The 25,361-nt window shown below is 37.1% G+C and overlaps 1 protein-coding gene across 2 annotated transcripts in view; it reads left to right on the top strand.

Annotated features, from left to right (window-relative positions):
- Positions 1 to 18,801, top strand: part of znhit6 (zinc finger HIT-type containing 6) — a 42,148-nt gene extending 23,347 nt beyond the window's left edge. Inside the window, exons 8-11 of one of the 2 annotated variants that reach the window (XM_079848312.1) lie at positions 8,671 to 8,748; positions 15,724 to 15,848; positions 17,003 to 17,374; positions 18,197 to 18,798. In XM_079848312.1, coding sequence (XP_079704438.1) covers positions 8,671 to 8,748; positions 15,724 to 15,848; positions 17,003 to 17,374; positions 18,197 to 18,303 — 682 coding nt within the window. In that variant the 3' untranslated portion in view covers positions 18,304 to 18,798. Of the gene's footprint in view, positions 1 to 8,670; positions 8,749 to 15,723; positions 15,849 to 17,002 lie in introns of both variants that reach the window. The other variant, XM_079848311.1, reaches the window with a different exon arrangement.
- The last annotated feature ends 6,560 nt before the right edge of the window (positions 18,802 to 25,361 follow it).

The raw sequence follows: 25,361 nt of genomic DNA, 5'->3' as shown, positions 1-25,361 counted from the left end.
TGCCAGGAGCGGTTCACAGCCGAGGAGACCGACGTTCTCGTCAGGGCCGTAAAACACAGAGAAGTGACATTGGGGATGGAGAAACACACCCAGATTAGCTTCGCTTAAACAGGCGTATGATAATTTGGGTAAATGTGTAAGCTAGATGTATGCCTATTTTTCACATCTTCATGGACACCACAATGATTTCCCTCATGTGGAATATTTTTCCTTGTAATAATGTATGATTTGCAAAAATGTGAACTGCTGCATCTGTGTAGATGAGAGAAGCAAAGTGTGTGTGTTGTGCACACGCTACATTATGGCCATAGCCTGGCTAACGTCAGACCACTTTCTCTTTGAGACGTGGTCTGGATACCACATGTACATTTTCTCGTATTTGAGGCGTGGTTTACGAATGCCCAGAGCCGTTTATTGGGCGCTACGAATGTCTATCAAATGCGCCTGTACGCAGCTCATAGCCAATCGTTTCAAATTATACCAGATGACGTATGTAGAGCGACAGATATTCAACGAAGAAGACGACGATGGGTCAGAGATTTATGTGTACACCAGAGAGTCCTGCACGGGTCCGATTTTGTAAATCCGCACCAGACCCGTTTTCCAACAGCAGCACTAATAAAAATCTGCACCGACCCGCTTAAAATAGAACCGACACCCGACCCGCACCCGAAATAAAATCAGTTTAGACTATCACATTATAGACACACTTACAAACATTTTTATTGCCAGGTCATACAGAAGTTATTACACGACCATTAAGGACAACTTCAGCCGAAGCTGTCAAAAGGCCGATACATGAAGAACATGGATAACGTTACCACACAAATCGAACAGACGCGGCTACAACACTATGCCACGCAATTTCGTCTAGCCTACATCTGACAATTTTGGGTTCAAACACACCCTGCACACCACACATACTAACAGTGTTAAATATGAAAAATACCGTTTGATAGAGCTGCTTTGTTACCAGTTATCTGCGTGCTTCCTCGGCGATGAAGTTCCACATTTGCGGCTATCCAACATGAAAATGTTTGCAGCAAAGCCTTTCACAATATTCTCTTCAGATAACTCCAAATTTCTCCCACACACTAGACTTGATTTTTGATGACGTATTGTCGACAACTTTACAATCTCCACTAGCTATTCTTTTCTTCAACTCCTCAGCATCTATCTTGACGACTGCAAGCAGAACGCGCGCGCGCGGTTGTGATGCATTTTTAAAAGTGGAAGTAGCCTTGGTAACGTTATAGATCCTGGGAGGGCGTGGCGCGTCGGCACAAATAAACTGATGTGGATTTTAAATTATTTTATCAACTTGAAATACAGGTATATTTTTGTAGATGTGTTCCTAAAAATATGCATATATTTTTACGTCTGTCATGTTGGATCCATAGATAAACAAACTGCTTCGGTGTGTCGCATATACTTCGTCATCGTCTTCCTGCTCCCTCCCCGTTCTGTGATTGGTTCCCTATTTCAGGGGAAAAATTAGTCCATGGTATCCAGACTACCTTGCAGCGTGAATAAAATCGCGCTGCTCAAGGCAGTATGGGGAAACCCAGGCTATTATGGCCAAGCATGCGCCCTTAAAATAGCATCTGAATAACATGCGCAACGACACTGACTTTAGACGAGGTTTCTCCTGGTCAGTGGAGGAATTGTTTTCTGAAACTGCAAAATAGCACCAGGGAACGATTGCGCCGGAACACGCCTCCTCTTTTCCCTGAACCGCCCCCGGGAGCGCAAGTTCATTCCCTAATTTACCGACGTGCGTCTGTGGAGGGAAAAGTCCGCTGTGCATCGGGTGCAAAATAGGAATGGGTTCATGCGTCTTGTACAAAGTCAGTTGCGCTGGGTGCGAGATAGGGCCCTGTGTGTTATTGCAGGTTTGTGTAATCTGAGTTTGCTTTTTACTGTTTTTATCTGCACTCTGCATTTCGTCTCTGCTCTCACTCAACATGCGGATAGGAGAGCTGTAATTAATAATATTACCGGTTCGTACAAGTTGCTTAAAATGCTTAAAGTTCTTGAATTTGACTTTTTTAAATTTAAGTCCTGGAAAACCCTTAAACTTTATGATATTTATGAAAAGCTACTTGAATTATTGAAGAAAATATGTGAAATTAGTGTTTAATTTTATTGATAAAACAATCTTTTCACACAATATTAACGCTGCAGTCCGTCTGATGTAGATATAGAGGCGTTTCTATGGCTATGAGTGTGATATTGCTCATTAATATCCAAGTATATGATACAGCTTTCATTCTTCAGCTCAATCATATATTCATGGGAGAAAAAATCAGTTTGAATAAGGAAAGCGATATCTTTGTCATAGGATCCTTTCAATGGTTAAAGTTTCCGCAGTCATTGCTTGTGCTGCACTTTATTTGTACCATTTTGTTTTATTAGTTTATCTATTTACCCGTTTTTAGAATTTAAGAGATAATAAAGATATTGTTTGATAAGTGAGATCTCTGATTATAGTCCTTGAAAACCAAAAAAGTAGTGCTTGAAAAGTCCTTGAAAGTCCTGGAATTTAATTGTACGGTGTCTGTACGAACCCTGATTACTTTATATTCGCCTTTTAAACCATTAAGACGAGCTCAGACTGCAGGAAAACGCACCTGTGTAGACAGTGAGTCATGAATACTGACAGTGATTTAACACTGATCTGGCTGGACGTGGACTCTCTCGGCGAAGCACCGGTGAGAAGATGCCGTTTTAAAACACGCAGGTCTCATAGATCTCAACAGACATCTGGCGTTTGCACATTTCTTGTCGCCTGCGTCTCATTTCTGATGTAATCTCGATGACTTTTTACAGCTGAAATGTGGCATGAGCGCAGCATTGTCAGTCAGTGAGATTGTGTCTGGCTCTTTTTGTCAGTTCTCTGAGTTTATTTATGACCGACTGCCAGGGGAAAAAAGTAACTTCTCCACATAATGATGAAAGTGGCGATTGTTTCTTCATGGAACGGTTTCAGAGCCATTTGGGTCAGCACATTATTATTATTATTATTATTATGACTTGCAGATAAAAACGTCCGCCCTTTTACTCAGACCACGAAATGCAGAAATGAAGCTGTGGTCTGGAGTTAGAAATAAACTCTTTACACTGTGATAATAGGCCACAGAATCAACACTAGAATAGAGTTGGGCGTCTCTTGGATGACTTGCTCATGATTCAAGGCATCTTTCAGGGAGAGTTTTGATAGTTTTGTAAATTGTGAAATCCAACGCTGACGTTCAACAGTTTTACCCCAGAGATCAGTGCCGATTCATGTGATTATATAACAGTAGCTCATTAAACATGTGCAGACGAGTCGCTTAGAGTGGTGGAGTATCATCTTTAAGAAGGAAAGTTAACGTATTAATACACGTCCCTGGTGTTACTCCGCTCTAGAGACTTGCTGGTCTAGTGCTGATTTCTCATCTACACTTGATGGTCTTCTCTGTATGGAGTTAAAATAGTCTCAAAATTAATTTATTTAAAATATATGATTCGCAAATGTGTAAGCTAAGATTATTTATTTGCTAGGGCTGGGTTAAAAATATAGATTTCTCTTTCGATGAACCGAGATCTATTCTTAAATCCCAAGAATCGATCTTTTAGTCTATGCTGTTTTCAGTCTATGAATGAACAAAACTTTGTAGCGCCTCTCATCCAATAAATCGTAATTGTTACTTCGAAACAGTCTCAGTTTTCAAATTGTCTACTTTATAATGATAAATACTGCTTTGACACTCTTTAATGTGTGTTTAAAGTAACCCTAACACCGTGTCCTAACCAGACGCGATGCGATAAGATTCCAGCGACAAATAATTTGTCTGTCCACACTAGACGCGACTGCGAGATGCGTAAAAAATCAATCAAAACCAACAGCAAATCAGAACAGCGTGTGGGCGGAGTCAGCCAATCAGAACAGTGTGTGGGCAGAGTCAGCCAATCAGAACAGCGTGTGGGCTGAGTCAGCCAATCAGAACAGCGTGTGGGCTGAGTCAGCCAATCAGAACAGCGTGTGGGCAGAGTCAGCCAATCAGAACAGCGTGTGGGCGGAGTCAGCCAATCAGAACAGCGTGTGGGTGGAGTCAGCCAATCAGAACAGCGTGTGGGCTGAGTCAGCCAATCAGAACAGCGTGTGGGCGGAGTCAGCCAATCAGAACAGCGTGTTGGCGGAGTCAGCCACTCAGAACAGCGTGTTGGCGGAGTCAGCCACTCAGAACAGTGTGTGGGTGGAGTCAGCCAATCAGAACAGTGTGTGGGTGGAGTCAGCCAATCAGAACAGTGTGTGGGCGGAGTCAGCCAATCAGAACAGCGTGTTAGCGGAGTCAGACAATCAGAACAGGGTGTGGGTGGAGTCAGACAATCAGAACAACGTGTGGGCGGAGTCAGCCAATCAGAACAGCGTGTGGGCGGAGTCAGCCAATCAGAACAGCGTGTGGGCGGAGTCAGCCAATCAGAACAGCGTGTGGGCGGAGTCAGCCAATCAGAACAGCGTGTGGGCGGAGTCAGCCAATCAGAACAGCGTGTGGGCGGAGTCTCGTGGCACCAGAGAGTAATCTTGACGGCACTCGCAAGAAAATGGATGAGTAGTTACAGATTACGACTTGAAGTGTTTCACATGTTGAGTGGCGTATGAGTCTGTGGGCGACTGAAGCTGAGCTAACTGCTAGTTAGCTCGAAAACTTGGAACTGAATCGAATCATAAGCTTGTGAATCGAAATAAAATCGAATCGTGAAGTTTTTTTCAATATCTTGCTTTAAATATTTGCAATTTACAAACTCATAATCAGGGTTATTATAGCAAACTAAAACCATAAAAAAAGATTTCCGTTACTTGAAATAAAATAAAATATACATATATATTATATATATATTATTTTTCATTTGAGGTAACGTTTTTAATTTCATTTAAAGTGATGTAAAACTTCATAAAACTTGGCCTAAAATTTTAAACAATAAACCTAAAAAAAAAACTAAAATAAAAACAAACAACAATTCAAAAAATTATAATATCAAAATAACGCTGCTCATAATTCATAATCACAGAATTTTTTTTTTTTAAACAGCGTGTGGGCGGAGTCAGCCAATCAGAACAGTGTGTGGGCAGAGTCAGCCAATCAGAACAGCGTGTGGGCTGAGTCAGCCAATCAGAACAGCGTGTGGGCTGAGTCAGCCAATCAGAACAGCGTGTGGGCAGAGTCAGCCAATCAGAACAGCGTGTGGGCGGAGTCAGCCAATCAGAACAGCGTGTGGGTGGAGTCAGCCAATCAGAACAGCGTGTGGGCTGAGTCAGCCAATCAGAACAGCGTGTGGGCGGAGTCAGCCAATCAGAACAGCGTGTTGGCGGAGTCAGCCACTCAGAACAGCGTGTTGGCGGAGTCAGCCACTCAGAACAGTGTGTGGGTGGAGTCAGCCAATCAGAACAGTGTGTGGGTGGAGTCAGCCAATCAGAACAGTGTGTGGGCGGAGTCAGCCAATCAGAACAGCGTGTTAGCGGAGTCAGACAATCAGAACAGGGTGTGGGTGGAGTCAGACAATCAGAACAACGTGTGGGCGGAGTCAGCCAATCAGAACAGTGTGTGGGCGGAGTCAGCCAATCAGAACAGCGTGTGGGCGGAGTCAGCCAATCAGACCAGCGTGTGGGCGGAGTCAGCCAATCAGAACAGCGTGTGGGCGGAGTCAGCCAATCAGAACAGCGTGTGGGCGGAGTCTCGTGGCACCAGAGAGTAATCTTGACGGCACTCGCAAGAAAATGGATGAGTAGTTACAGATTACGACTTGAAGTGTTTCACATGTTGAGTGGCGTATGCGTCTGTGGGCGACTGAGGCTGAGCTAACTGCTAGTTAGCTCGAAAACTTGGAACTGAATCGAATCATAAGCTTGTGAATCGAAATAAAATCGAATCGTGAAGTTTTTTTCAATATCTTGCTTTAAATATTTGCAATTTACAAACTCATAATCAGGGTTATTATAGCAAACTAAAACCATAAAAAAAGATTTCCGTTACTTGAAATAAAATAAAATATACATATATATTATATATATATATTATTTTTCATTTGAGGTAACGTTTTTAATTTCATTTAAAGTGATGTAAAACTTCATAAAACTTGGCCTAAAATTTTAAACAATAAACCTAAAAAAAAAACTAAAATAAAAACAAACAACAATTCAAAAAATTATAATATCAAAATAACGCTGCTCATAATTCATAATCACAGAATTTTTTTTTTTTTTTTTTTATAATGAAGTCTAACATTAGGAAAGGCTTGATGTTGTTATAAACACTAATGCACATTTATGCTTCTTGAGTCACAGCATTGAGCGTATTATGATTAGATTGAAAACTCGCATCTGATTGGCTGAAAAGAATGTGATCCACACACACACACACACACACACGACGATTTCTTTCTTTTTCTTTTTTTTTTTAGATGCAGATCAAACAATCCATTTGTATTTGCAGAAACATTAAGAAATGTGCAAACATACTAGTGTATTGATGAACTGTGTTTTCCATGGATGTACATTTTGGTTGTGCATTTTAGTGTTTTGTGAATATGAATTCTGTACAGTGAATATAAAGTGTGAATAATGTATTTTGTAAATGAGACCATTTTAACTCCATATCTCTTTCTGAGAATATAGATGAGAGTTAATTGTGTCTGGAAAACATCGAATTAACCTTTTCCAGAACAGAGTGTGTATGAATGATTCAGCTTCACGTCCAAACCCTTTTTTCCCGTCGTCTCCGCTTGTTACGCAACCTCGAGAGCAGCGAATGCATTGTTTGGGTGTCAGGAATCGGCTGTCAGGACATGTTCCACGCTTCCACACGAGTGTGTTTGTGTGCTTTGGATCCTCCGCTGATGAACACTGTCGGGTTCGGCTCCAGTAATGGGTTGAAATGAATGATGGGTTTTATCAAGATAACCATCAGCTTCAGGAACACAATGGAGAGGCGTCACTGCGGGTTGAGCTGGCGGACACTGGTGTGTGTGTGTGTGTGTGTGTGTGTGTGTGTGTGTGTGTGTGTGTGTGTGTGTGTGTGTGTGTGTGTGTGTGTGTGTGTGTGTGTGTGTGTGAGTGAGTGTGTGAGAGAGGTTTAGGGCAGTTTCACTCGCGGTCAAGAGTTTGGATGCATATTCTTATTCTCTATTCGGACTATTTTCCACGTTAGAGTAACAGTGCAGTGAAGAAAACTCTTAAATAATGCTAATTACTCAAATCATAAATCCAGAAAATGTGCGATTATATTTAAATTTATGTTTGCATGAAAGCATTTTCTGAGAAATTATAACATTTCATTGGGCCCTAAAATAGTAATATATATTATTAAATTGTTAAAGTTTTTTCAATTAAATTTATTAAACATGCTTTTTGATTCTTAATTTAAATAAATCATTGAAATAAATCTAATTGAAATCAATTGTTGTATATAATTGCAAAATATAATTGTTATTATATGCGTGTCATGATTGTAAAACTTTAATGTAACCATTAAAACAGAATTTTCGGGGGAAAAAATAGGGCCCTAAAAATGTAAATTTTTGTTAAACGTTTAATACATTTTTGTTAAATTGTATTTATTACATGATTTCAATTAATTATATATATTTTTATTAGTAAAATGTAATTTAACCATTAAATCGTAATCCAAAAAAATGGTAAAAAAAAAAATAATAATTTGGGGAAAAAATAAAATGATTCATCAGGCCTTACAACTTCTACATTTTAATATTTAATTCATATTTAGGCATAATTGATATTTATCTCATTTTAAACATTTCAGCAGAGGCCTTTTAAGATCGCGAGAAGCATAAATTCAGTCAAATGAGTCCAAACTTACCAAAGCATCTAGTTTGATCAGGCATGACGTGTATATTCTCTAATAGAGTCGACATGAAATCCAGCCTGACACTGTTTCCTGTTTTAATGTATATTCCAGTATCCAGATTTACTCACGTTATGTCAGTAAAATGTGTCGTGCCTGTTTTCCTCTTTACACGTCTTTCCTTCCAAACACACACATCACCACCTTCAGAAAGTGCCTAATTACGTCTCACTCACACACACACACACACACACACACACACACAACAGTATGATGTAGGGCTGCTTGATATTGAAGAAAAATACAATATGCGATAACTCATTAATGCGATATTCGGTGTGCGATACGATAATGCTTAAAGTGTGTAAAATAAACTTAAATTATCTTTCAAATATATTTAAAATTATATAACCTACTTTATAAGTTTTTCTTTCTTTCTCTTTTTGTGACTAGAAAACATCCCTAAAGTTCTGACAGTGAACATCAGTGTTTCACTGTATATAAGAAGTGTTATTTGTAAACCTCGGGGTTCAGGGGTTCAGGTTATCCTACTGTTATTAGTAGGATAACCTGATTATTTCGGGTTATTAACACAAACTGAATAATCAAATGTAAAAATAAAACACTTAGTTTTCACTGTATGAATTAAATATATACTGATTCTTTATTAAAGCTGCAAAAGTTATTCAGCCGAGAGCAGCGAGTGATTTTCTCTTCATGACCGCAGTTATTGCAGGCCGGTGCGATATGTGTATCGTGATATATAGTGTGATGTTTAACACTGTGTGTTTGCAGAGTTTGTCTGATCTCACGCATGTGTTTCCAGGTTAAAGCTCTACGTCCACAGCCCTCGTGAGGAGATCAGAGTGTTCCTGAAGGCAGAGCAACAACACAACTCTCTCAGGTACGAGAATCTATCTCTCTCTCTCTATCTGTCTATCTCTCTCTCTCTCTATCTGTCTATCTCTCTATCTATCTGTCTATCTCTCTATCTATCTATTTCTCTCTCTCTATCTATCTATCTATCTATCTGTCTATCTCTCTATCTATCTATCTGTCTATCTATCTCTCTATCTATCTCTCTCTATCTATCTATCTCTCTCTCTCTCTATCTATCTATCTCTCTATCTATCTCTCTATCTCTCTCTATCTCTCTCTATCTCTCTATCTGTCTCTCTATCTGTCTCTCTATCTGTCTCTCTATCTGTCTATCTCTTTATCTGTCTATCTCTCTCTCTATCTGTCTATCTCTCTATTTGTCACTCTATCTGTCTCTCTATCTCTCTCTCTATCTCTATTTGTCTCTCTGTCTATCTCTCTATCTCTCTATTTGTCACTCTATCTGTCTCTATCTCTCTCTGTCTATCTCTCTCTCTGTGTATATCTCCGTCTCTCTCTCTCTCTCTATCTGTCTCTCTATTTGTCTATCTATCTCTCTCTATCTCTATCTCTCTGTCTATCTCTCTATCTCTATCTCTCTCTCTTTCTCTCTCTCTCTCTCTCTATCTATCTATCTATCTCTCTGTCTATCTCTCTATCTCTCTATCTATCTCTCTCTATCTATCTATCTCTCTATCTGTCTCTCTATCTCTATCTCTCTCTCTATCTATCTATCTATCTATCTATCTCTCTATCTCTCTCTCTATCTCTAGACTGGAAGAGTGTGGTTCATGTTGTTCATGTCGAGAAGACATGAAGGTACACATTTACCATCTTATCAGTTCTTGCTCTCCCTGGGAATCGAACCCATGACCTTGGCGTTGCAAGCACCAACGCTCTACTGTTTGAGCTCCAGGAAAGCTTTCCATCGCACAAACAGTTCTTTATAGTGGAAAAGGATTATTAAACGTTCTTCACACTAATAAAACATGGCTCTTTTAGAAGCTGATCACTGAAAGGTTCTTTGTGGAACCGAAAATGGTTCTTCTACCGCATCTCGGCACTCTAAAAAAATGCTGGGTTGTTTCAACCCATGTTTGGATTAAATATAGACAAACCCAATTGTTAGGTTAAACATTTAATTTCACATTTTAAACCAACGGTTGGGTCTGTCCATATTTGACCCAAAAATATGTTGAAACAATCAGCAATTTTTAGAGTGTGTGGAGTGTTTATTGGGTTCCAGAAAGTGACCAGATTATGTTGCATGTTTAATTAAGCAAGAAGCTCTAAAATAAATACCAAATAAATCAAATTTGGTGTAAAAATTCAATATTTTAGCAGTCAAATCAAAAGCTGTTTTCTGCTGCCAAAGCAAATCCACTTTGATGAGATTGATACGGTAAAACCCACGCCATCGTTACTGTTCGTATCACTGAGATTCAGATATGATAATGAGCGTTTGCTTTCTGACCAATCAGAGCAGAGCAGCTCTCAGAGAGGCGGGGCTTAGAGAGACTGAATCTTTGATCGAAGCGTTTCAGACACTGTAAGAGAAGAGTTGATGTGCGTCATAAATAAAGTGTTTTTGACCTTGGATGTGTGTAAACCTGTTGTGGATCAAGATTTTGTTGATGTTCTCATCGCTTTAGGCCCTAATCTTAGCATGTGACGTGTGTTTTCGGCTTCCTGTCCTTGTAAATGCCACTTGAGTGATGTGTGTGTTTTATAGTGTCTTTGGTAAGAACTTAAACGTACCCAGAGAGAACGGAGGCTTTCGATTGGCTGAAACCCTCTCCTTGATTTATTCCTCCTTGTATGAAATCGACACAAAATGCTTTATGGGAATGACATCACTGCTCATAAATTCCCCTGGAGTTACGCAGTTTTATCGCTTCGGGACTCATCAGAGAGACGATTTTGTTTTCCTGTCAGAGACGCATTTGAGCCTGAACTGATCCTGGATCAGTGGCTTCAGTGTTTTCTGTCAAGCCATTCATTTTTAATCGAATTAATCACAAATTAATTGCACATAAATTTTGGCTTAGAAATTACCCAGTTAATTGTTTGATGCGAAAAGCATTGGATAGACATTACAAAAAAAAAAAATTATGCAGCTCAGAGATTGCATGAATATGAATGAAAAATGATATATTTATATATAATGTAAAATATATTTATTATCGTCATATTGACTAATCCTCCTCGGATGATTTTTATTTTAGCTTTATTAAGGACTTATTTATATTTAATTTTGTTATTTAATAAAATTTGTATATTTGTAAATTTGTAAAATATATATAAAATGTAATGAATGAATACATTTGAATTCTCTTGATTCTCCAAACTCTTGACCGCTAGTAAAACTGCCCTAAACCTCCCTCACTCTCTCTCTCACACACACACACACACACACACACACACACACACACACACACACACACACACACGCACACACATCTGTAATGGAATTTTCTGACAGCTCACTAGTTTTTAAAATTGAATGTTTGTGCACAAAAGAACACAAGATTAAAATAGATTAGATTATGGAGTTGCTCGGCTAAAATGACTGTTTTCCACTTAAAATCTGGGAACATACCTGTGGTTGTGGTTGAGACATACCTGTGGCTCCAACACACACACACAGACATATATATGTATATATATATATATATATATATATTAGAGGTGGGCATAGATTAATTTTTTTAATCTAGATTAATCTAGATTAATTTTGAAATTAATCTAGATTAATCTAGATTAAAATGGCTCATTTGAATTCTTCCGAACGCATTCAGAATATGTGTGCTACCCAAATAATGACTATAAAAGAACGGGTTTCTCAAGCCAGGTGGCGCATTAGACCAGGGGCTCATCTCCTGTTTCCAAAATGCATCACAAACTGCTTGAGAAAGCTGTTCTACTCATAGACTGTAAAAGATTACTACTGTACTGTTACCGTCCGTAGGCAACATAGGCCTATGTTATTATCAACTACTATAGGCTATCAATTAGGGATGGGCGATATGGCCTAAAATCTATATTGTGATATACATTGCAGCCTCTTGCAATAACGATATAGGCCTACAGTATATTATAATAAAACCATTTCAGAACAGGTTACACAGACCCTGCTAAACAACTGCTAAATGTATTTTTTTTTAAAGGGTATATGTAGTTTTGAGAACATATATTGTGCAAAACTGCAAGTATACAACATAATTTTGCAGATAAATAAAATTTAAGTACACTAGCTGCAGAGATCTTAAGTAGGTCTAATGTTTATTATAGCTTTGAGCTTATGAAACCCCAAATTTAAAGTTATAATATTGTCTAACTGATTTCTTTTCAGTTAAAAAGAAACACAACAACGATTCTTAAAATCGGGCGTAGACAGAGATTATGTGTTAACGTTACGCTAAGATATATTGATATATTGGAATGAGAATAATACGCGCGCGCTGGTATTCAGTGATATCATGTTTCGTTTTGAATTTGAGGTGGTAGAACGGATTAGTCTTGTGTTAACTTACCGAACCGTTAACTTACCCCACACACTCGGATAGTTTGCTGCTGTTTGTCGGACGGCTTAAATCCGAACCAAGTCCAAATAATGGATGTTGCAGCTTTCACTTTCAGCCGTGTTTACTTAAAGGAGAACTTGGTAACTTTTTTAACTTAATAAAACTGTCTAGAATTCATTTGGATGGTTAAACAACCTGTTCTGGTGATATTGGTGACTTTCCCCGCTCCCCCCAGCATTCCCAGGTGGAAAACCAACCTTGCAACTTGGGGACTACTGTCCCGGCAAGATAGAAATTGGAAGTCTCGTGAGAAGCGAGAACGAGCGCGAAACACGAATTGCTTTACGGCAATTCGACATAAACACACACGCATGTATTACCAGATTACCCACCTCGGTAGACATAGCTCCACACGATACAGTTGGCTTGCTCCGATCAAAACAAACGCACATGAGCAGCTGTAGAGAGGGGGAGGAGGCCGCCGCAAGTGAGTTTTTTACGACCGTGTTGTGAAATATACGCCCCCCCCACAGCTGTAGGGGGAGATCGTGGGGAAAACATGCGACAACAAAGGAAAAATCAGCGAAGAAGTGACTAGAGTTCGCTAGAGTTGCCGAGTTCTCCTTTAAGATGACGACGAATATGCGTTGCAGCCGGGTTTACCTCGCGGCCGCGGGTAGATTGCGTCATCATAGCCATCTCCCAACCCAACTTGGGGAATAGATTAACGCAGCGCGTTAACGCCGATAACGGCCCACCACTAATATATATATATATATATATATATATATATATATATATATATATATAAAAATAAATAAATAAATAAATAAATAAATAAATACACACACACACACACACACACACACACACACACACACACACACACACACACACACACACACACACACACACACACACACACACACACACTTTCCTGCACAGACTTCAGGAGGTTATATCACCACAGTATCTGTTCATAAAGAGCATAAACCTGATGCAACTGAACACTTAGTGAGGTTTGTGTTGTGTCGAGTTTAGAGAGTTGAGTTTTGAGAGAGTTAAGAGAGTTGTGTGTTGAGAGAGTTGAGTTGAGAGAGTTGAGTAGTTTTGAGAGAGTTGAGTTTTGAGAGAGTTGAGTTTTGAGAGAGTTAAGAGAGTTGTGTGTTGAGAGAGTTGAGTTGAGAGAGTTGAGTAGTTTTGAGAGAGTTAAGTTTTGAGAGAGTTGTTTTGAGAGAGTTAAGAGAGTTGTGTGTTAAGAGAGTTGAGTTGAGAGAGTTGAGTTTTGAGGGAGTTGAGTTTTGAGAGAGTTGAGTTTTGAGAGAGTTAAGAGAGTTGTGTGTTGAGAGAGTTGAGTTGAGAGAGTTGAGTTGAGAGAGTTGAGTTGAGAGAGTTGAGTTGAGAGAGTTGAGTTGAGAGAGTTGAGTTGAGAGAGTTGAGTTGAGAGAGTTGAGTTGAGAGAGTTGAGTTGAGAGAGTTGAGTTGAGAGAGTTGAGTTTTGAGAGAGTTGAGTTTTGAGAGAGTTGAGTTTTTGAGAGAGTTGAGTTTTGAGAGAGTTGAGTTTTGAGAGAGTTAAGAGTTGAGTTTTGAGAGAGTTAAGAGTTGTGTTTTGAGAGAGTTGAGTTGAGAGAGATGAGTTGAGAGAGATGAGTTTTGAGAGAGATGAGTTTTGAGAGAGATGAGTTTTGAGAGATGAGTTGAGAGAGATGAGTTGAGAGAGATGAGTTGAGAGAGATGAGGTTTGAGAGTTGAGAGGTTTGAGAGAGTTGAGTTTTGAGAGTTGAATTTTGAGAGAGTTGTGTGTTGAGAGAGTTGAGTTGAGAGAGTTGAGTTGAGAGAGTTGAGTTGAGAGAGTTGAGTTGAGAGAGTTGAATTTTGAGAGTTGAGAGTTTTGAGAGAGTTGAGTTTTGAGAGAGTGAGTTGAGTTTTGAGAGTTGAGTTTTGAGAGTTGAGTTTTGAGAGTTGAGTTTTGAGAGTTGAGTTTTGAGAGTTGAGTTTTGAGAGTTGAGTTTTGAGAGTTGAGTTTTGAGAGTTGAATTTTGAGAGAGTTGAGAGTTTTGAGAGAGTTGAATTTTGAGAGTTGAGTTTTGAGAGAGTTGAGTTTTGAGAGAGTTGAGTTTTGAGAGAGTTGAGTTGAGAGAGTTGAATTTTGAGAGTTGAGTTGAGAGAGTTGAATTTTGAGAGAGTTGAATTTTGAGAGTTGAGTTTTGAGAGAGTTGAGTTGAGAGAGTTGAGTTTTGAGAGTTGAATTTTGAGAGTTGAGTTGAGAGAGTTGAGTTTTGAGAGAGTTGAGTTTTGAGAGAGTTGAGTTTTAAGAGTTGAGAGAGTTGAGTTTTGAGAGAGTTGAGTTTTAAGAGTTGAGAGAGTTGAGTTTTAAGAGTTGAGTTCCTCAGGGAAGGTTTGGCTCGGCCCAGCCTGTTTTCCTTCGCGGTGAGTTTTTGCCTCTTTGTTTTGGCCTGTGAAACAGAAGGAGTGTGTGAGGATCTGTAAAACAGAAGGAGTGTGTGAGGATCTGTGAAACAGAAGGAGTGTGTGAGGATCTGTTGCCTGCATGTTCATCAACAGCGTATGAAAGCGTCTGTGTTCTTCACGGATTCCGAATCCCTGATTTACGAGGCTCTCGATTCCTGACGGATTCGCTGATGTCACGAGAGAGAGAGTGAAAGGCCTCGGTGTGTGTTAAAGCTGTTCCTGATTCATGTTAAACGAGTTTCCAGCCGTGAGTTTTAGCCTCCGGTTGATGTTTATGGAGATTCCTGTCGTTCCTCCAAACATGATGTCATGGGAATGTTCTGGAAGAGGAGAACGTCAACACCGAGATGCACTAATATTACAACTAATATAATTACATTCATGATTAATCAGTGTGGTAACATCTCTTCTGCTCACCAAAGCTGCATTTATTTGATCAAAAATTATGAAATATTATTCTGATGTAAAACAGCTGTTTTCTATGTGAATATACAGTAAAGTGTAATTTATTCCTGTGATCAAAGCAGAATTTTCAGCATCATTACTCCAGTCTTCTGTGTCACATGATCGAAGTTTAATAAATAAAGTTACAAGTTTTATAAAGCACATTTAAAAACAGCCACACGACTGACCAAAGTGCTGTACTAAACATCTAAATACAAATCCTAAATATACACACTTAAGATAATACACACAAATATAATATAATATACACATTTAAGAAAGGAAAAAAAAATGTCTAATATGATGATTTGATGCTCAAACTTTCTATATTTAATTAACATTAGATGTGTTAAAATAATCAAATATTATTAATGATAAATTATATTGTTTATTATATTTTGCATGAGGAACATTTTTAGGTTCCTAAATAATTTTGAGACATTTTTCAATTATCAATGTTGAAAAGATTCAAATATCATTCAAAAGGCTGATTGAAATCTCCAGATATTCTTGTCTGTGTTGTAAAATGTGACTTCATTTGTCGGTGTTGTTTTTGGCAGGTTTCTCGAGCTTGACCTGAAGAAAAGTCTGCAGGAAAACCTGATGCACAAGACTATCGTGGAATACCCAGAAGTCTTTGTGGTTCTGAAACAGCACAGTCAGGAGTTCCTCGCTCACACACCGGGTACGAAACACACAAAACACTAAACACACACATGCACATGTGCACATGGAGGATATCGTACATCACAAGCAGAAAACATGCTTTATTCATTCATTCAATATTAAATGCATTTATTATAACTTTTGCATACTTATAGAGCATTATTTACCCCTCATTTAACTTTTTTTGTTAAGTTTAATACTTAATTCTAGCAATTACTAAAAAAAAATCAGTATTTAATTAATAGAAGATGTTTAATTAATAATAATGATAAATTATATTATTAATTGTTTCTTTATCAATTATAAACATTTTTGCATTTTTATAGAGCATTATTTACCCCTTATTTTGCTTTTTTAAAGATAAAACTTGACATAATTTTAGCAATTAATAAAAATGTTCAGTATTGAATTAATATTAGATGTGTTAAAATAATAATATATTATTCATGATAAATTATATTATTAATTATATTTTGCATGAGGAACATTTTTAGGTTTCTAAATAATTTTGATTTTTCTTTTTTTTTTAAACCTTTTTTAAAGATAATACTTTAAATAATTTTAGCACTTACGATACATTTTCACTCTTTAATGAATATTAGACGTGTTAAAATAATAATATTATTAATGATAAATTATATAAAAAATTATATTTTGCATGAGGAACATTTTTTAGGTTCTAAATAATTGAGAAATTTTTCATTCATTCTTTTTTGCATATTTATACAGCATTATTTACCCCTTATTTTACTTAAGTTTATTACTTAGTTTAGTTTATTACAGCAACTACACATTTTCAGTATTTAATTCATATTAGATTTTAAATTAATCATATTATTAATATTATTAATTATCGTAAGTATGTATGCAATAACATTTTTACATTTGTAAATAAAACAAATCATGATAATACAACATTATTTTTCTCCCCATTGGCAGATCATTTTACTTGTTTTAAGCAAAAACACACTTCATTTTTATTTATTTCCCCAGAAAACAGGACATAATATCTCATGTCATTTTACTACTTTAGTAAATGCATCTTGATTTAAGAAATGTTTGATATTTGGACTGAAAACAAGACAGAAACACTGCTTAAGAAAAGCATGTTTTGTCGTGTGCTATTATGCAGCAAGCAAACGTCCAACATGCACTTTCTTCGTCTGGTTTCAGAGCGTTCCGGAGCGAGTGTCTCCAGTTCCCCGGATAAACCGCGTTCAGGAGTGTCCGAGAGGCCGAAAGTCGTGCCAGAAGACGAAGAGCTGGAGGACGGAGAGCTTCGGAGTGACCAGGAGGAGGAAGACACTGAAGATGACGATGGGAATCTCGCTGAAACTGAGAGTAAAGTGCCAGTAACACATCATGATGATGAGGATGATGACGATGGCGAGGAAGAGCTTCACAACAGTGTTCTGGAGGCTAAAACCAACCAAAAGCAAGAAATGATGATGGTTTCTGGTGATGTTGATGGTCAGGACACTGATGAAGACAATAAGTCTTCCGTTTCACAAAACGTCCCTGGACTTCCTGATGAAAACAAAAATGGTGATAGTGTTGCACAGCAAGAGATCGAGGCTCAGCATGACTCCAGTCAAACGTGCGTCGACGGAAGTCAGAGTTCATCATGTGATCGTTCTGATGCAAGCAAAACCGAAGGCCAGAAAAACACGCATGATGCAAGTAACATTATCTCCAGTGAAAGTCACATTAGTGCAGATGTTACACTAGTGTAGCGCCGAAGTATGGAAGCTTGTTTCCGCCACAGAGTGAAAAATAAAAAAGGTAATTGCGACTTTTTAATCTGACAATTCTGACTTTTTTTCTCACAATTGCGAGTTTACATCTTCACGGTTCAGAATTACGTGATATAAAGTCGCAATTGCGTGTTATAAAGTCAGAATTATGAGATATAAACTCGCAATTGCGAGAAATATACTTGAAATTCTGACTTTTTTTCTCAGAATTGCATGTTTATATCTCGCAATTCTGACTTTATAATACGCAATTGGGAGATATAAAGTCAGAATTGCATGATATAAAGTCGCAATTGCGTGTTATAAAGTCAGAATTGTGAGATATAAACTATTCTGAGGTATAAAAAATGCTTTTTCCTTAGAATTGGACTTTATATCACAAATCTGAGAAAAGATGTCAGAATTGCGAGATATAAACTCACAATTATGTGTTATAAAGTCGCAATTGCGAGAAAAAAAAGTCAGAATTCTGACTTTATAAGATGCAATTGTGACTTAATTTCACGCAGTTCTTACTTTATATCTCGCAATTGTGTAAAGATGTAAACTCGCAATTGTGAGATAAAAAGTCGCAATTAACTTTTAAAATGTTTTATTCTGTGGCGGAAACAAGCTTCCATACCAAAGCCCTCAAGACAAGACAAAAACACTAAGAAAAGCATTGTTTGCAGTGTTTGTTCTAGTGAGGGTCACAGAACGATCCTGATAATCAGACCGTAGTTGATAAGACTTCAGAAATGACACCAGATTAAGACAACAGCGGTAACGGTTGCCGAGGAAACGGACTGTTTTGACGACTGATGTTTCTAAGTTATAAATCTATATAACGCTGATAAGTGATATCAGGCTTCACACGTCATTGTGTTCATAGAGACGGACAAAGCTCACGCTTTTGCAGAACTCATGAAATGCTGAACGTTCTGTTATCAACCTCAGGAAATAATGTTGAAGTAGTTGTTCAAATTATTTGTTTTTGTCTTGATTTATGTGAATATCAATTTTATATATAACAAAATTTCTTTGCCTGCATTCACAGCAAGAGCACATTCACAGCATTTTTTATTTCATTTTTTTATTCCGACATGCTTTTTTTGGCAAACATTTGTGTATTTCTGTAGAAGTATTTTTAAGCCACGTGCTTCTTTAATAAACTTCTGCATCTGTTTGTGAATGTTGCCTGTTTTTAAGTCTGTTTTTGTTAATGATGCACATTTAGGGGTCGTTTACACGACGCCGTTTTTAACTGAAAAAAGAAAACTTTAATGCATTTTTGAAAACTCTTAAAGGAGAACTCCGGTCAATTTTAACATTGAGCTCATTTTATTGTACATTTGGAGTGCTGTCAATACAGAGAACAACGACAAAAATCGGTGTTGCCTACACCGTGTTATCCTCTTTTTAAAATTTGCACCCTGTTGACTTCAATGGGGCAAGTACTAAACCTGCTTTTAGGCTCTTAACATCCTTGATGTGTCATTACAGGTCATGTGAGTGATTCCTTCTGAGTGAACACGAGTGGATCTGACTGCAGTAGATGTGAAAGATATGTATAAAAATGATGTTATTTAAGCCAGCGCAAATACCTGTTTACATCCTTTTTTCCGGTTGGAGTCCAAAGTAGTCGATTGCCGAGTTCACGCGCATAGGTTTAGTTACCTTTGATCACGCGCGTGAACTCGGCAATCGACTACTTTGGACTCCAACCGAAAAACAGGATGTAAACAGGTATTTGCGCTGGCTTAAATAACATCATTTTTATACATATCTTTCACATCTACTGCAGTCAGATCCACTCGTGTTCACTCAGAAGGAATCACTCACATTTTCTGTGCACTTGTAATGACACATCAAGGATGTTAAGAGCCTAAAAGCAGGTTTAGTACTTGCCCCATTGAAGTCAACAGGGTGCAAATTTTAAAAATAGAATAACTCGGTGTAGGCAACACCTATTTTTGTAGTTGTTCTCTGTATTGACAGCACTCCAAATGTACAATAAAATGAGCTCAATGTTAAAATTGACCGGAGTTCTCCTTTAAGTTTTAAAGCGATACCGTTATCGTCTCGGTGTAAACCAGTTATTTTGTCAGCTGGAAACTAACCTTCACTATTTTTCTTGTTCAGTTATTTAATGCAAAAGGAAGGTCAACTGCATTGTGGGATAGTTTTACTGCACATTTTGTCAAATGTAGTAGGTTATCCAGGATTTCCGTGCACAATTTCATGCGATTTCTTTATGAAATTTGAGGACACAGATTAACTTTTGTGCTAAAATAGTATTTGTAATTTGTTTCTTTTGCATTACGTCATTGCATTTTTTTCTATTGACTAATATATTTTATTATGGTATTTTATAAAAAAGAAATTTGTTTTATTTGTTTATTATTTAAATCAAAATCTATTTCTTCTAATCATGTGTATGTGTATAAATGTGTATGTGTGTGTGTGTATATATATATATATATATATATATATATATATATATACATGTATACATATATACATATACACATATATATATATATATGTGTGTGTGTGTTTATGTATGTGTGTGTGCATATATATATTTTTTTTTGTAATCGAAGTTAGTTAAATCTTTTTTCTTCTTCTTCTTTCTTTTTTCTTTTCATTTTTTTATTAGAATAAGAGTAATTTTTCTCAACATTTCCACGGACCCTAGTTTCAAAACTGCTGTTCTGAATATACATAATAGTTTTTTGGGGTTTTTTTGCACATTGCATCAATGCGTCTAAATAATAGATATCATCATACTTCCCCGGTTGATTGATTAGTTTAAGAATTGCAAACAATTTTTTGTTTTCTGAGATGTTTAAATATGCAATTGAGGCATTATCTATTTAAATATGCACTAATATACATATATTTCCAGAACATAAATCTGAACATTGGATAAAGCTTTATACAAAATTCTTGTTTTATTTTGTTGACATATTACAGTTAAAGGTTTTTACAGATGGGATTTTGGATTTCTCTTTTGCTCACTGCATAAATCAGAAAATACTGTCAAAAAAATTAATTTTCACAATTTTTAGGAATAAATTGTTGTATAAAACCAGGTGAATGATATATGAACAAACCCCTCAGTAAAAACCTTCAGAATATAGACAGGAATAAATCTGTAAATTTTGGTGTTTGTAACTGCTGCTGAAGTGGAGGACAAACTCTTTAAAGATATGTATCATAATCGAAATCTACAGACGCAAATAGAAAAGTTCAATAAAAGCAACACTTCAGTGTATTTTGCATGTTTTCTTTCCACTAGTTTAAAACAACTCTATGAAACGCCAAATAGGCCAAAATCTCAAAAACAAAAATTTGCCTGTAGTGTCTCGCCTTGAGAAAATCACACTATCGGACGGAGAACTTTAGTATCAGTGTGCATCTCTAGTTTTGGTTTTATTTCAGAATAACAGGACTTGATTTTCTCCAAGAGGAATTGATCACAGAAATATAATGTCAGCTAAAAAAGGAAAGTCATTTCATTACGATTTTTCTCCCCGAATGAATAACGTGCACTCATAAATCCTTTAAAATAAGACCAGAACATGAGTTAAGAAAGTAAATCGTGTTCTTTTAGACTTCCGGTTGACGTAATGTGTTTATTAGTGTATTTGAGGGCATGAGCCGGTGATGTTTATTATCTGTGGACTCCAGAACGATGTGTGTTTGCACCGGATATGTGTTTTCAAAACGATGAGAGTGTGTTCTGCCCATCACGGGTGAGATTAAGCTGTTTTACGCTGAAGCGATCACCACAGACTGTGATGGATACATACCGCTGTCGAGTGGTTTTCCTGAACGAGTGTTATCGAGAACAGAGGAAACCACAGTGACACGGGCGATGAACCACACCATCAGTCTCAGACAGGCCAACTTTTGTTTTCTAGTACATCGGGTCCTGAAAGCATTAATTCGGACCAGAGATATTCTGTCGTCTCAGTGTAAACTCGTATCTCTGTGACCGTTTGTTTGCCAGAAGAATTATACAATCCTGCAAAGAATCCCAAACAAACATGAACAGATTGTTTGAAGGTCTTGTGGAAACATGAGAAGTTTATGTGTTTTTTGTTTAAATATTTCAACTTGTAATTCAGTTTCTCAGATATGTGGTTTGGGCTTCACGTCGTGTGTAATTGCTAGAGATGCACTGAAAAATTTTGGCTGATACCAATAATTCGTTATTATCCACACCGTTTTCAAGATTAACTTTTAAAGAAAAGCTGTAGTTAATCGGCAAGGGAAGATCTACACCAGACCAGAGCTTAATAGTGTGCAGAAAGCCAACGCTTTTTAAAGCATTTCAACTAGAGACGCACCGAAGTGCAAATTTTGGCCGATAACCGATAATTCTTTATATTTGAAAGCCGATAACCGATATATTGGCCGATAAATCGAAATCCAAATTTGTATATACTTTCTGAGAGCCTGATTACAAAATTCAAAGTTTCATCATTAAAAGCCATGTCCCAAAACACAATTATGATGTTCTCATTATAATTTTATGAAGCCGATATCATGGCACATTACTGCATTTTCCCTATTTGAAATGATTCCAATCATCATTTAAGCAATTTAAAGCCATCATGTTGAACAGTCGCATCTGAAGAGTCTCAGCTGAAGGAAATAATACATTATTTATCGGCTTTAATATATCTGACAAATTTTCTTATCGGGCCGATAACGATAACATTAAAAATGAGCATATATCGGCCGATACCGATACAGTGGCCGATATATCGTTCATCCCTAGTAGTTGCATTTGCTGACTCCCATTGCTTTCGAAAATCAGATGCATGCTGGGAATGTCTTTAGACAGGTTTGTTTGTCTTATTAGTGGTCTTTGTTCAACCGTCAGTATTACTGTACTTGAGTTCAAGTATTATACTTGTGTAGCTGTGATTCTAACATCCAATAATGATCTAGTATCGTTTACCTGGCCAGATGTTTCGGTTGCATTTCTTGCGTAAGTTGCTCTAATTATCATTGTTTTTGCTGGAGATCATCGTTCTTGGACTCGTCTGTTGTTTAATAATAATAAGCGCATGTTCTTGCCCAATATGAGTATGATCTGTGCAGCTGCTCTTCATATAAAGCACATATTGTCTGTTTGTTTTGACCTATAATAGCACACGACGAAAACTGCTTTTCTTACTTAGTATTTTTGTCTTGTTTCCAGTCCAAATATCAAACATTTCTTAAATCAAGATGCATTTACTAAAGTAGTAAAATGACATAAGATATAAAGTCTTGTTTTCTGGAGAAATAAATAAAAATGAAGTGAGTTTTTGCTTAAAACAAGCAAAATGATCTGCCAATGGGGAGAAAAATAATGTTGTTTCTGTTTGAATTAAGATTATTTTTCTGTTTAGGAATTTTTAGATATTTGGACTGGAAACAAGACAGAAATACTAAGTAAGGAAAGTATTTTTTGCAATGTATGATCATCAATCCAAAACTAACTGACACATTACAGTTTATTTTGACCGAGTTACGCAACCATCCGTTTATCTCGTTTACTTGCTTCTACGTGATTTGAACTCTGAATATCCTTCATGGATATTGTTGTTGCAAACTACACTAGCATTCAATATGTTGGGGTCGGTAATATTTAATAATGTTTTTGAAAGTCTTATACTCACCAAGACTGCATTTTTGTGATCAAAAATACAGTAAAAACAGTGACATATTATAATTTAAAATAGTTGTTTTCTATGTGAATATATAGTAAAGTGTAATTTATTCCTGTGATCAAAGCTGAACTTTCAGCATCATTACTCCAGTCTTCAGTGTCACATGATCCTTCAGAAATCACTCTAATATGAGGATTTGATGCTCAAGAAACACTTATGATTATTATCAATGTTGAAAACATTGTGGAAACCATTTTTGATGAACAGAGTTTTCAAAGAACAGCATTTATTTGAAAAAGAATACTCTCTAACATTTAAATGTCTTTAAAGAAACCCTGCTGTTCCCAAACCCTTGAACAGCAGTGTATATCCTCATTTTATCACTATACTAAACCATTTTGGTGCATCACATGAAGCCAGAGCTGGTCACTTCAGTCGGCTCGTGTGTGCATCAAGCTTGTCAGGCCTGTGGTTGTTACGAGCATTTCTCAGTAATCTCACGTCACTGTGGAGTTAAATCCATGTGTTTCTGTTCATGTTTCTGCACAAGAAAGCATCTCAACCTGGCTCTCGAACCCTTCTCCACACACAGCAGCACTAACGCTTCATTTCCCCGTCAAAGAGCGCTTTGTTTCAGCAGATAAACACACGTTTTTGCTTTTCTTACTTAGCATTTTTGTCTTGTTTCCAGTCCAAACATCAAATATTTCTTAAATCAAGATGCATTTGCTAAATTAGTAAAATTACATAAGATATTAAGTCTTGTTTTCTGGGGAAATAAATAAAAATGAAGTGAGTTTTTGCTTAAAACAATCTGCCAATGGGGAGAAAAATAATGTTGTTTCTGTTTGAATTCTCTGTTTGAAGATCATTTTGCTTTTTTTAAGCATCAACTCACTTCATTTTGATTAATTCCCCCAGAAAACAGGACATAATATCTAATGTCTTTTTACCCATCTAGTAAATGCATCTTGATTTAAGAGTTTTTGCATATTTGGACTGGAAACAAGACAAAAACACTGAGTAAGAAAAGCATTTTTTGCAGTGCTCAACCTGGCTCTCGAACCCTTTTCCACAGACAGCAACACTAACGCTTCATTTCCCCATCAAAGAGCGCTTTGTTTGAGCAGATAAACAGACGTTTCTGCCTCTCCGCTGACGCCTTCTCTGGAGCGCTGGCTGATTTTCGTTAAGTTCATCATTAGCGCTTATGTAACGCTGTCTGCGGCATGTCGTCATTGCTTACATCCAGCGCCTGTGTGAGATGAGGTGTGTGTCAGGGCTAGTTAAGCGCTCTAATAGTGACTATTCCCCAAACTCTCTCTCTGGCAGCGTGTCTCACACACCCGTTTAGTCTCACTTGAGCTGTTCATCATCGTACACAAACTCTCTCCAGCATGTTCTCAAGACACATGGATATGATATTTCCAAATGTGTGAGATGTTCTGTTACTTTTAGTGTTCAGATGCACCATTTTTGACCCAAAAAATGAACATTTTGTTATTTTTTACTCTTAAAAATAAAGCTTTTATGGGAATCGATGGTTCCACGAAGAACCTTTAACATCCATGGAACTTTTCCATTGCACAAAATGTTCTTTGTAGTGAAAAATGGTTCTTAAGATTGAAAGATTCTTTGAATGGTTATCTGGGAAACTCAAACTGGTGGTTCTATGGCTTTACTGTGAAAACCCACTTTTGGAAACTTAATTTTCAAGCGTTTGTTGATCAAAGCCTTTGAAACCGTGCAATGTTGTTGGACCTCAAATGTATTTTGTGTTTGCAGAAGAAACACACACAGGTACAGGAACCACTTGATTAGTAAATAATGACAGAATTTTCATTTTTTGGCTGGACTGGTGAAATAAAAATAAAGGTTCTTTATTGGCATTGATGGTTCCACGAAGAACCTTTTAACATCCATGGGACTTTTCCATTGCACAAAAGGAAAATGGTTCTAAAGATTGAAATATTCTTTGCACTAATGGTTCTTTTAGGAACTTTTCACCAAAAGGTTATCTGGGAAACTCAAACTGGTGGTTCTATGGCTTTGCTGCGAAAACCCACTTTTGGAACCTTTATTTTTAAGTGTATGTTGATCAAAACCTTAAAGGAATATTTTGAAAACCGT

Source organism: Squalius cephalus, assembly GCF_949319135.1.
Source record: "Squalius cephalus genome assembly, chromosome: 18".
In the NCBI taxonomy this organism is placed as follows: domain Eukaryota; kingdom Metazoa; phylum Chordata; class Actinopteri; order Cypriniformes; family Leuciscidae; genus Squalius; species Squalius cephalus.
This window is presented reverse-complemented; position numbering and strand designations above follow the sequence as displayed.